General features: G+C 53.7%; 6 protein-coding genes across 6 annotated transcripts; 2 read left to right on the plus strand and 4 right to left on the minus strand.

Annotated features, from left to right (window-relative positions):
• Nucleotides 1-1,275: 1,275 nt before the first annotated feature.
• HMPREF1541_01041 (uncharacterized protein) lies at nucleotides 1,276-1,974 on the minus strand (the record flags this gene model as incomplete). Its single annotated transcript, XM_008713342.1, has 1 exon — nucleotides 1,276-1,974. The coding sequence occupies one exon, from the start codon at nucleotides 1,972-1,974 to the stop codon at nucleotides 1,276-1,278; it is 699 nt and encodes a 232-aa protein (XP_008711564.1).
• A 775-nt stretch (nucleotides 1,975-2,749) lies between these two features.
• HMPREF1541_01042 (uncharacterized protein) lies at nucleotides 2,750-4,420 on the minus strand (the record flags this gene model as incomplete). The annotated part of the gene is made up of 1 exon (XM_008713343.1): nucleotides 2,750-4,420. One exon carries the CDS (start codon nucleotides 4,418-4,420, stop codon nucleotides 2,750-2,752), a length of 1,671 nt encoding a protein of 556 aa, XP_008711565.1.
• A 1,724-nt stretch (nucleotides 4,421-6,144) lies between these two features.
• Nucleotides 6,145-6,850, plus strand: HMPREF1541_01043 (uncharacterized protein; the record flags this gene model as incomplete). The annotated part of the gene is made up of 3 exons (XM_008713344.1): nucleotides 6,145-6,409; nucleotides 6,462-6,546; nucleotides 6,601-6,850. 3 exons carry the CDS (start codon nucleotides 6,145-6,147, stop codon nucleotides 6,848-6,850), a joined length of 600 nt encoding a protein of 199 aa, XP_008711566.1.
• A 495-nt stretch (nucleotides 6,851-7,345) lies between these two features.
• Nucleotides 7,346-7,856, minus strand: HMPREF1541_01044 (uncharacterized protein; the record flags this gene model as incomplete). The annotated part of the gene is made up of 3 exons (XM_008713345.1): nucleotides 7,346-7,522; nucleotides 7,627-7,772; nucleotides 7,826-7,856. The coding sequence occupies 3 exons, from the start codon at nucleotides 7,854-7,856 to the stop codon at nucleotides 7,346-7,348; spliced, it is 354 nt and encodes a 117-aa protein (XP_008711567.1).
• A 501-nt stretch (nucleotides 7,857-8,357) lies between these two features.
• HMPREF1541_01045 (dynein light chain, cytoplasmic) lies at nucleotides 8,358-8,966 on the minus strand (the record flags this gene model as incomplete). Its single annotated transcript, XM_008713346.1, has 7 exons — nucleotides 8,358-8,422; nucleotides 8,475-8,544; nucleotides 8,596-8,622; nucleotides 8,672-8,706; nucleotides 8,755-8,788; nucleotides 8,838-8,860; nucleotides 8,909-8,966. 7 exons carry the CDS (start codon nucleotides 8,964-8,966, stop codon nucleotides 8,358-8,360), a joined length of 312 nt encoding a protein of 103 aa, XP_008711568.1.
• A 257-nt stretch (nucleotides 8,967-9,223) lies between these two features.
• HMPREF1541_01046 (uncharacterized protein) lies at nucleotides 9,224-11,707 on the plus strand (the record flags this gene model as incomplete). Its single annotated transcript, XM_008713347.1, has 2 exons — nucleotides 9,224-10,057; nucleotides 10,244-11,707. The coding sequence occupies 2 exons, from the start codon at nucleotides 9,224-9,226 to the stop codon at nucleotides 11,705-11,707; spliced, it is 2,298 nt and encodes a 765-aa protein (XP_008711569.1).
• Between the last annotated feature and the right edge of the window lie 736 nt (nucleotides 11,708-12,443).

The following is a 12,443-nucleotide window of genomic DNA, read 5'->3' on the forward strand; positions in this document are numbered from 1 at the left end:
AAGCCCCGAGTTTCTGATGCCAAATTGCAGACCGCTTGCGCGGTAGGCCCTCACGGGCAGTCCCAAACAGGCTTTGCTTCATCTTCTCCACGTATGGCGAGCGAAGCAAAAGCCGGGGTCCAAAGAAAGGTTGAAGAGTGGTACTCCGAATTTCTCATCTGCAAAGGTGACTCCGGCGCTCGGATGAACGCGCGGAGGATGCTGAGATGTGTCTCGACCACATGAGAGGGAGACGGGGCATCGTGTGTAGCAGAGAACGCAGCGAATGGGGGGCGGCGCATGGAAGAGGAAAGGAAGTTGTTCGAGCGTTGAGTCAAGGATATTCTTTTTGGAGAGCGGCTGCGGGCCTGCTGAGTGTTTGAGTCACGCGTAAGGCTGATGTCTGGTATCACGAGTCATGACATTCGGCCAATCTCCCTGCTACTCGAACAGTTGCTCTCCTTTATCCGGTCTTAATAATTGCAAAGCAGCCACTATGCAGCCATCTCGCCGAATCGGCCGTACTTGTCTACAGTGCAGCTCCCTGTAGCTCACCCTCACCGGCCGCCCATGGCTCGCAGCAATCCTAATTCTCTCCTCTTTCCTAAGTCTCCCGAACCCTGCTCACACCGGGCTTGTAACTCCCCAGGATCATGCAACCCGCAAGCGTACCGGTTGCCACAATCTGGAACAATCTTCGTGCGCCGTGCCAGGTAGTTCCTTGGAAAAGCACATGAAGCAGTGGCGTGGCGTAATGGGCCAGGCCTGACTTTCGCGCCCCACACAGACGGCATGCCCCACCGATGGGTGCCGAGCGGCATGCCTGCTTTGGATGTAGCGATATCGCTGATATCCACGTTGGCTTGGTGGCTTGGTGGGCTCGGTGGGCTTGCCACCTTTGCCGGGTGGGCACCAAGCGTCGTGGACACAACTGTCGGAAACCGCTGACCGGGTCCGCTGGTGCGGATGGGAATTCGGCGGCCGGCGGTCAAGTCAGCACTCTCACGAACGATCGGAGTAGAATGATTCCTGGTCATTGGGTACCGGGGGTTTCAGTGACGAGGACTCGGAGGCTAAGTGAAAACTACAATGAGAAGAATATTGCCACACAACTGGAGGATGACGTATATGTTTTCATTATGGCGACGACGACTCTTGAAATCGCGTCTTATCATCGTACTGTCTGGCCGTTTTCCGCCATGATGCCAGGTGACTGAAATTTCGCTCAAACGCTACACATTGAAAGAATACTGGTATGCACGCTGGAAGAACGTGCGATCCGCCTAGCATGGGACCTTATCTGGTCCGCTTCCTGATCTTCGGCGCCCGACGCGAGCTCATGGTGTCGGATCGTTGCTTCTCGATCTTGTAGCCGCCGAGACTAACTGTGCTGTTGGACCTGCTGGTTTTCCCACACCACGGGGCCTCGTTGGAAAGAGGCAAGGAGCTGGGATGACACTCCTCGATGAGCATGGCGATGTCCGGCGTGCGCTTCGCTAGACATTGCAATCGAACGAGAGCTTGACGTTGCTTGCGTCTCATGGTGTATGTCGAGTGCGCCTGTGCTTCAAGTGAAAGCGAGGGTCGCGGCGATGAAGTAGCACTGTGGTCGAAAACACTAAGATCCCACAACGCTGGGTCGAAGTCGGCCGACTCATCGGAAGAGGTCGTAGCTGGCGTGGTGGGGCCATCGTAGAAGCTGTCGTCTTGGTCGTAGGCCGACTCCGAAGGCGACATCATGGGACTTGGCGAGTCTCTTTGAACACTGTCTGTGATGGCGTGATGCTCGAGTTGGGTGGTCAGAGCAGTCACGGATGGGTGGCGTAAAGACCTCCACGCATCGAAGCGGGAGTCTCGACGAGGCTGTGATCGAGGGCCTACTGCATCGAACCTGGGTGACGAGCATCGGGATGTATATGGGGAGATATCGGTGCTGGTAGACTCGACAACGGCGGCGGGATCGGCCGTCGAGAACGAGAAATTCTCGTTGAACATACTGATGGTGGTGAAGGCGAGACTGGGATCGATATGGGTTTGAGACTCGATGGAATGAGTACTGACGGTAACGATCGAAGGCGACTTGACAGGTGAAGACGGTTTAAGAGAAGCAAAATGCAAACCGCGGGGAAGTTATACGATCTCAGTGACGCGATCGATAGGAAGTTGCAATCCACTAACAAGAAAAGTGGCTTGAGGTTGTAGCGATGACAGGCGATCCATGAGTGGGAACTAGAGTCTCGCTGCAACAATGCGCCATGGACGGCTGCCGCTGCTGTAACGAGAAACCGGGTGGCCAAATGGATAGCCGGATAGCCACTGTCAGGGCTTGGGTGGGATGGGCGCTTGAACCGGGGCTGAGATGCTACTCCAGTACTACCTCCACCCTTCGGGTCTAGCAGCTGACGGCTATTTCGCCGGGAGAAAAGAATGCTTCTAGAAGGGCGGTTAGGCCTGTCACGACTAGCTGCTACAGGCGCTGAGTGGTCCGCCGCGGCTCCGCTGGATCAGCGCTGATTGTTGGTCTGGCCGAGATCAGCATTTGGCTTTCTCTTTCGGCGCGTCCAGGATGCTAGTCGTAGCCCCAGCACTTCTGCTCCAGCGCAAATAACAGGGGAGCCCCTTCGGAGACCGCCATCGTCCCGGGAGAAAGTTTTTTCCTCTCGCTACTCTGTACACGAGGGCGGAAGACACGGGTTTCATGAGGCTGAGGGAAGCGCGTCAAGGGTGGAAAGCTCGGAAATTTCTTATTGTGAAAACGAACTTTCCCATCCTACCATAGCAGTGGCATCAGCTCGTCTACCAGGTAGCAGATCCACGTGATAGAGTGGCCAGCGTATAGTGGACTACAGTATAGCTGCTTCGGCAACCCCCGTGTTCCCCAACGAACCCTCATGGTAAATGGCTCCACCCCGCCCAACTTCATACTGAGTTGCTCAATCACGACAGGTGCAGTGTGAGACAGATGCCCTTCCATCCAGTCACTGCGAGACTGATAAACACGCGGGCTGATGTTGCATATCTCTAACGCATCATCAGCCAACGGGCTCCGTCCCAGCAGGAAAAAGTCCGAGTATAACTCCTGCAGTTGTGACATGAAGTCGTCGAGTATATCATCTGTCGTGCTCGCATGTGATGGAACGGAACTTCGCGCGGGAGATGCCTGTGAGGACCGACTTGATCCATGCACTCTAGGCCGGTTCGGCCTGAATCCGCCTTCGGTCGCTGCTAATGCCAACCAAATGTCTTCGTCGGCTCGTTTGCTGCTCTGCGCAAAGTCGTCGTCGTCTTCTTGCAACGAACATCCGCTCAACAAATCATCCGCAGAGAGCTTGTAGCTGAGTGTCGACCAATGCGGACTGCTTTGGGCCGACGGTGTTGCTATTTCGTCGGTAAAAGATGCTTCCTCTGATATAGTGTCCAGCTCTGGTATCTGATTCGCGCTCTCGGCAACAAAGTCCGTTACGTCAATCAGGGATACCAGCATAAACCTATGCCGGCCGCTACTCGGCACTATTAACGGCGTGAAGAGGACCAAGTGAAGGACTTCGTTCCCCGCCGCATCGAGCCCCGACACAATGTCCATCGAATTGCCTTCACACTCTTGGTTGTTGAGCACAAAGTTCTCACCGATGTCAAAGATATATCTTAGGTCAGCCGATGTGCCGCTTACTGGACAACCTTGTCTGGCGGTGTCTAGAACCACGAAGCATTTGAAATGCTCCACCAGCGATAATGGCGTCCTTCTTCGCTTCAGGTCAACAGTCGGTCTTGCTGGAGGTGCACTCGGGGCCTGCAGGGCGGAGCCCGATGCAGACAGACGATCTCGGTTCCGACTGGTGCCAGGTTCACGCCGCGAAGATCGCTTTAGACTGGGTGTCGTTCTCAGAGTGGAAGGTCGCGGCTGGATGCTCGGTGGTGCTAGAATGCTAGGTTGGTCTCTTGGAGCGAGCGACGATGCCGACTTGCGGATGCGCAGCGTCGACACGGACGACTGCGGTCGGAGGCTCACAGCCGATGCAGTGGTGATCGACGCTAGACTCGCCTGTCGGCTTGCGCCTACACGGTAGGCGCTGGGGACGGATTCATACAAGACCTGTTGAGGACCCCCAGGGTCGAGGTAATCTGTGCTGAGGCTGATTTGAGACATACTTTTGGCGGGCAGAAGGCGCCTATCTGAGCTGGTGTTTGCTGGCGGGGCCAACGCTGCCGGTGTCTCGGACCATGACGATGGTGTGTAGACGACATTGTCTTCGACGGTGCTAAAGTCAGAAAAGACGGAGACTGTTGAGAAACTAGGGATCTGCGGTACTATCGATGGTGCTTTTCTGAGAATGCCGGAGCCTACTGGCGAGGAGTAGTGCCCATTGTTGGTTGGTGTGTCCTTGGTACGCCTCAGCAAGTCTCGCAGTGCCTGCCTGAGCGTCTTTCGCGGCTTCGTCATGATATGATGGCGCTCAATGAGTCGAGGTCGTTATGCCTTGCCATTGATGAGGAAGGTCGAAAGACAGCATATGTGTACAAGGGCATCATAGTTGTGAAAAGCCGGCTTTGCCTACAAACAAAGACATCTGCAGCCTCCCGAAGCAGGGCTGAATGAGAGCATCAAAGAATCACGGGCTCGAATGTATTTTCGTGCAGAATGAAAGCAATGGCGTCCAAAGACAATGGCAACTACGACCAAGTGGACGGCTTGTGCTGGTACCGGATCGTAGCAGAGAAGGCACGTCTCATGTCTCATGGGTGAAAGTCGAGGTTCCGAAATTCTGTTACCCCCTACTAGTGGTAGCGCCCAACGGTCGCCGGAGAATAAGAACTGTGTCGATCGCGCACCGGGTCGTGCAGCGTTCTTGCCGCGGCTTGGCCTCAGTTCTCTGTCGCGTGTATCCGTATTCAAGTCACAGCCACCCCCAACATCTGCTTCGCAATTCGCTGCAGTGGCACTTGCTATAGCGTGACAAATCGGTCTTGACTTCACATCAATATACAGTGTCTCCGGGCTCCAGACAGCATCACCTTTACCGTACAATATCTGGTGATGCCAGTCGCACCGGGGGCTAGTATAGCCAGCGGAGTCAAGACTAAGCCTTGTCGGATTTAGCTACCCAGGGAGACCCAAGCCCCTGTTTCACCCTACCTGGATCGAACCGCACCACCTCTACCGTCACGTCGGTTCGAGCTTCAGGGTGAATACTCGGTAGGCGATGGTCTTCTGTGTGTCATTATGTAAGCGCCGCACTGGTAACGCGTGAGCATGTCCATAGTGGACACGAGATCTCCAGATAAAAATGATCAGTGTCTTTAATCCAGATGGATATTGGCCAACTCTGTGTTCAGCTATCGTCTTGAGGATAGCCATCATAGCTGCGTTACTCATAGATGCGCTATCGCCCATGGAACCATTGTCTCAGAAAGCGTAGCGAATATATTGTTTATCAGACGCAACTGTACTCGGTCAGACGCAACTGTACTCGGGTGGTCACTGGTAGCAATTGTCATTCGATCGCAATTGGGTTGTCTCAGCAAGATGATAGTCGGTGATGGTAGAAGTCTGCCACCACAGACTGGACCTTCGACGAGTATTCAACGCGGTCGTAAGTGTAGATGCTATCGATCCTGGTTGACAGAGATTGCCCCAGGGCGAGGAATACCCCCGAGTGGGTGTATAGGTTGCTGACTGAGTATCTTGAGCCCTTGCAGAACGATGTACATGTTCAGCTGCTTCGGAACAGACAGTTGGTGGTGCTGAGTGATTATCGTTCAAAGGTTAGCAGATATATCAACTCGCATCGTGTGCTTCCAGATGGCGTAAGCTCTGTCATGAGAGACGAGTACTTCACAGGAGAACCAGACATAGCACTCTGACATCTACGGGGAGCCATGTCATTGAGAACATCTTAGGATAGTAAAACTAGGAGCGACAGTCCTACAGTTCGAAGAACATGGGATTCACTGGTGTTCTCCAAAGAGCTGGCTGCAAAGCGGTCTTGGAGTAGACGGAATTAGCGCTATATGGCTTGGCATCCTATTTTCTCCGGACAGCTCGAAACTGCCTCCCTTTGCAACTACAAGTACAGACACGTCGCAGCCAACAATCCCGCGAGTGCTTCGCACATATTTACAAGCTGTGACGGTCTGACAGTGAGCTACACGCCAGTTACCGTAACCATGCCAGCCACCGTGGCATCCCGGCTCGCCCTGCGAACATCCCGACAGGTTGCAAGAGGACAATTCCGCAGACAAGCTTCGACCGCCAGCGAAACCGCCGCGAAAGCGAAGGACTCAGCTTCTTCAACCGTCTCGAAAGCTTCGGAAGGTCTCTCGAGGGTCACGAGCTCCGCTGGCCCGGCCATCTCCAATGCCGCCACGAGCGCAAGAAATGCCCTGGGGAGAGTTGGTGGCAGGACCGGCAGACTCATTTCGTTTGTTGAATGTATGTGAACAGAAAGACATTGGCGGCGAAAACAACATCTGACTCTGAGCAGCATTAATACCACCTACCATCTACTACAGTCGCGTCGGTCTCGAGCTCGCCAAGTTCACCATCCAAGGCCAAAAGATGGCTCCTCCGTACGTATAACACCAGCACAGGTTTATTCACGTCGCTTCTAACGCTGCCTCTAGCTCTGTCGCACAGTTCCAGTCCTACTTCGCACCCGTGACCAACGCCCTCCGCCAACCGACCACGCTCGTCAACCGCATCAGCTCCTACGATCCCGTTGCCACGCTCAACACCATCCGCAACGTCAACCGACAGCAGCTTGCCCAGTTCGGCGTTGTAGGCGCAGAAATTCTTGGCTTTTTCACCGTTGGCACCATGATCGGAAGAATGAAGGTTGTTGGCTACCACGGCGAGCCCGCACACGGCCACTAGAAGGTTGGTGTGGGACGGATCCGGTCTGTGTAATTGTAGAGAGTGCGTTTGACAGAAGCATGGACGCTGCTCGTCCAGTGCGGGATGATCTTGACACCGCCCAAGAGGCCTCGGTGGCAAGGTCCGGGACAGGTTGCACATAAACAGGAATGACAAAACCCATCAGAAATGCGTCTTATTAGAACTCTAGGTAGCGAGCCTTGCTTTACGCCGGGTTTCTCTCGCCCATGTGTGATCGTGAGCGATGTCCAGAGAGATCGCGCCCAGAAGTCCATCACACAAGCTGGTTTTCTATCGGCCTGCAAGAGATACTCGCAAGGTATTATTAACAAGCGTGAATCGTAAATGACGAACTCCCTCCAACTGAAAGTCCAATGCTCAAAAGTCATCGCTCCACTCAGTGCGCCGGCTCCGCTTTTGTACACCTCTCCCTGCGCAGTACGGCCCGACTCCTTCTCGACGTGGTCTCTGTTCTAAAGTCGATTCCTGGTTCCCTCATTTATACTGATTCGGCGGCGGACCGTAACCTTGCGGCGGCGGGCCCTGCTGCTGACCCCAGCCCTGCGGTGGCCCTTGATGATGCTGTGGCGGCGGGCCCTGCCCGCCCTGTTGCGACATCACATCCTGGCGGTTTCGAAGGTCCTGGCGGAAGCGGCAGATGGAGCACGCGAGCTAAACGGACAAAAGTTGTCAGTCTCTGTAGCGCACCAACTCTGCAGATCGAAACAGCAGTGGGAAGTCATCAGGGAGTGTAAGAAAGAGCAGGGACAACGAACGTCTTTATGCTTCTTGCCGAGCGGGATGACGGGGATCCAGCAGAATGTGAACCACTCCCAGCTGCTGATGCAGTGGGCGGACCAGTTGCCGCAGTTGTGGCATTGTGCGGTGGTGTTTTCGTAGCCCGAGAGGCGAGAGGTGAAGTCTGTGGTTGCTGTTAGCGGTTGCGCGGAGGGAAGGGACTGAGTAGTTGCGCACCTTTGGTTCCGACTATGAAGAAGAAGGCCATGTTGACGGCGGCGCGTTCGGCAAGGCTGCGATTTCGGTTGATGCGGTCGTGGAAGAGGTTATTGGTAAGGATGCAGAATGAAACTTTTCGTGGAGAGACGTAATCATGTGAGGTGAAAGCGACTGGAGTTGAGATTACCCCGGGTCGATCTTGCGGTGCAGTGTGGCGCAGTTCCCAAATCGGCGGGTGACGCAGCGCGGTCCTTGGCTTTCGCAGCCTTGTCTCCGGCATCATCTCTTACTACCATAATGACAGCGCTATACAAGCGAGAGTGATGGAAAACAGTGTAGTATTGAGGCTCTAAGCTTGCTTTTGATTCCAAATCCTGCACTCCTTCTCCAGGCTTTGCGCCATTCAACACCGCGGCGGCAGATTGTCACTGCCGGCCTCTGGTCGCTGACACTCAGAACACACTCAAATCAGCCGCTCGCTGCACACATCATGGTCCTGATAGAAGAACTACGTTCGCAATTGTGGGTGTTCAAGCTGGACATTCCTTGTTCACTGGGTCTTGAACAACAGGATCGCAACGTGACCGAGGTAGAAGTAGATGAAGTGTTTGGTTTCTGTCGAGTGTCAACGTCAAAGGGTGTGCTGGTAAAAAGGTATTGAACGGACCATGCGTGACGAAGCTACCGAAATTGCGACCAACTATGCAGTGCCAGGTCGCACCCTTCCTCTGATCGAACTTGAATGAGAGATCAGTACTAGATGGGGGGCCAGTGTTGCGGGCACGTACTTCGCGCTTGATGTGCTGGGCAATGTCCTGATCCACTGTTAGTCACAACACCGCCAATTATTACTGCAATGCGCACCTTCTCGATGGTGTTCTTTTCCATGGCCTCCTGTGCTTGTCCAAGTCAGCCTCCCTTCCTACCACTGAACAGTTTCGCCGTACCAACTTCGATAGCCTCCGCCTGCATATCCTCGCTCTTCGAACGGTCAGTATACATCGTTTGGGTCGGTTCCGTGCCTTCATACCATATCGACAGACTTGATCTGGGCTGTAGACTGCGGTCAATCCTGGTTTGCGCCTAAGAGGGGTAACTTACGCTCTAACTTCTCCTTCTTCTCAGGCATGTTCTCTGCGGGCGGCATAGCGGAAGCCATAGTTTCGGTCGTTGCAATATTAAAGTCAGATTGGCTCAGAAGCAACAGAGGCGATATTGGAAGCACTGAATAGAGCGAGGACAACGCGTCAATGAGGCAGAAGCGCCGCAGCCTTGCACCTGATCCGCAATGCGGGTCCATAATTATGAAATCTTGGCGCAACTAAGCCCAAAGTTTCGCGCAAAGTCGTTCAAGACAGAGAGGGCTTTTCCCTCCGCCTCTCTCTTCGTCTTTGTGATTTTGTGTGCAGCGCAAACATGGCAACAGAGGATACTGCCACAAGCACGCGTGTCTTCGTCTCCGGTCTACCTCCTTCGTTTTCGAGCGATGATCTACGGAAGCATTTCAATCAGAAGCACAGCGTTAACGATGCGCATGTGTTCTCGGATCGGCGCATAGGCTTCGTCGGGTTTCATGACCATGACACAGCCCAGAAAGCAGCCAAATATTTCAACAGGTCATTCATACGCATGTCAAAAATATCAGTCTCATTAGCTAGACCTGTCGATGTCAAGCGAAATGCGAGTGGCCAGGGAGCGCCGGTTTCTCAGAAACTAGAGAAGTTCCAGCAGCAGCGCGTGAGTCGAGAGTCCAATAAGCGAAAACGAGACTTGAAGGACGATGGCGAGGCGCAACGTGAGCAAACGGACAAAGCCACGAACCACGGTCGTGCCCATGACCGTGGTGCACCAACCTCACCGCCCGCACAACATGCAGAAGAGGGCGAGTTCGAAGGCTTTGATTCAGAAGGCGAGAAGATTGACACGAACAACGGCGCAGAAGTGACGAACATGTCTGTGTCAGACAGTGACTGGTTAAGAGCCAAGACGAACCGGACATTAGACCTACAGGATCCAGATGTTGACTCAAAGGACACCTCGACGGTCCAGCAGCTTCCGAGTCCTGTCCCATCTAAATCGAGTCCAGCGCCGCCGACGCAGGATGAGGGAGAACGGCCACACGCAGAGTCGAGCGACTCACCAGCTGCTGTCGAAGTACCAAACGGTCGGCTTTTTGTCAGGAATCTGGCATTCAGTACGAGCGAGGATGACCTCGAATCGCTGTTTTCGGCTTATGGCAAGCTTGAAGAGGTAATAACCCAGCGCTCTTCCCCCCTCTTTCTCTTCCGTGATGATCTCCTGATAGGGACATCTTATGCACTCGCATATGATTCGAACTGGGAGCTAGTTTTTTAGTAGATGCTTCGCACCTCTGACCCCATTCAACTATCATCTCTGCTCAATGCCTCTTAGTGATCCTTTGCTAACTTGGCACAGTCCCATATTGTTAAAGACAACCGAACATCCAAAAGCAAAGGCCTAGGATTTGTTCAGTTCGTACACCCAGAAGATGCTAGTAAAGCAATGTTGGAATGCGATGGACAGCCGTTTCAAGGTCGACTGCTCCACATCTTACCTGCGTCAGACCCAAAGAAACAGAACCTAACCGACTTCGATATATCGAAGCTGCCATTGAAGCAGCAAAAAGCTCTCAAACGAAAAGCTGAGGCTGCGAAGACCACATTTAGTTGGAACTCGTTGTACATGAACCCTGACGCCGTTCTGGCTTCAACTGCTCAACGACTTGGTGTATCGAAAGCGGATTTGCTCGATCCCTCATCGGCGGATGCCGCGGTGAAGCAAGCGCACGCGGAAACCAGCATAATCCAGGAGACCAAGGAATATCTGCGGAAACAAGGCATCAATATTGACGCCTTTTCGCAGCGTCAGCGTGACGATCGATCGCTCTTGCTCAAGAATTTTCCATATGGCACAACCACGGAAGACCTTGACGCGATGCTGAGGAAGTTTGGCGCTGTGGAGAGAATAGTGTTTCCTCCCACCGGCACTATGGCAATTGCTTTGTTCCACGAAGCCTTCGAGGCACAGTCGGCCCTAAAGGGACTTGCATACAGCAATTTGAAGGGCGCAGTGCTGTACCTAGAGAAGGGTCCGAAAGGCTTGTTTGACCCACAAGCTAACGTGGAACCAAGCAACGACGCTGTCGCAGAAGATAGTGGCGGTGCTACTAGCGAGAGCGGTCTAACTTCGACCGTATTCGTCAGGAATCTCAACTTTGCCACTTCGACGGCAAGACTTGCAGAGGTCTTCAGGCCACTCACAGGCTTTCTGTCGGCAAGAGTGAAGACCAGGAGTGAGAAGAGCCGCCCCGGAGAGGTTCTCAGCATGGGATTCGGCTTTGTCGAGTTCCGTACAAGAGCTCTTGCAGACGCAGCGGTTTCCACCATGAATGGACACCGCCTGGATGGCCATGAGTTGCTCGTCCAAATTTCCAACCGGGCGCTGGACGCTGCTGAAGAACGGCGCAAAGAAGACAGCAGCAAGAAGGCTGACCAAGCAAAGACCAAAATCATCATCAAGAACCTGCCGTTTGAAGCGTCGAAGAAAGACCTCCGAGCGCTCTTCGGCGAGTACGGCGCTTTGCGGTCGATCCGAATGCCAAGAAAATTTGACAACTCCGCCCGCGGATTCGCCTTCGCTGATTTCGTCACTGCAAAGGAGGCTCAATCGGCCATGCAAGCACTTTCGAATACTCATCTGCTAGGTCGCAAGCTTGTCCTCGACTTTGCCGAAGGTGAGGCTGATGACCCGGAAGCCACCATCAAGGCCATGGAACAGAAGGCTGGGCGCCAGGCACATCTCACAACCGTCAACAAGATGATCTCTGGATCGGCCCGCAGGAAGTTCACAGTTGATGCACGAGACAACGATACAAATTAGCGGTCGTGGAAGCTCCCTGCCATAAATCGCAATCACCGTCAACCCCCCCTTGCATGTATGCAAGTCATTTAAGTGAATACAGATATTATGATCCCAAGACACCCGGAAAGTCTGTCCGCCCGTGTTGTCGTCGACAGCGGAGGCGTGGAGCGCCGTTACCAGCAGAAGGGAGGAAAGCATTCGACACTAAATGTCGGTGGTCCGTGTCCTCAGAGGCAAGAGCCGATCAGCATTCCTACTGAGATTGTGTCACGCCGGGTACTGGCCGCTGATTTGTGTATGGGCTCATCCCTCCGGCAATCGAAAGAACGAGGCAAGTCCATCGCAATCCTCCCCGACTCTTAGTGGTCCAAATTTTGGTGTTCCCCTCGTTCCTGTGGCGTTGCCGTCTACCACCTGTGCTCCCTTCGCCGAAATGTCCCCCTTGCAGAGCGCCCCTACCCCGCCTCAAGCCTGAGTGTCTGTGCGGCAAGGACGAAATGATCTGGGTGTCTTGTATGCCTGAGATTGTCTGGTGGAGATGGTGTGCCTGATCGAGCAAGCTCGTCCTAATACCCAATCATGAGCAAGCTACCTAGGTAGGTGAAGAGTAAAATCTTAGGAGTATCTTCCTGCTGTCGAGAACATTAGCAATTTGCATAGCACGAGCAAGTCTACTCCTTGTTCCAGTACGGCTGTACTTGAGAGGTTTATCCCCAGACTCAATAACAGTTCCTTAATTCCTTTGTTCTCATCA

This window comes from Cyphellophora europaea (genome assembly GCF_000365145.1).
Source record: "Cyphellophora europaea CBS 101466 unplaced genomic scaffold supercont1.1, whole genome shotgun sequence".
NCBI classification, from domain to species: domain Eukaryota; kingdom Fungi; phylum Ascomycota; class Eurotiomycetes; order Chaetothyriales; family Cyphellophoraceae; genus Cyphellophora; species Cyphellophora europaea.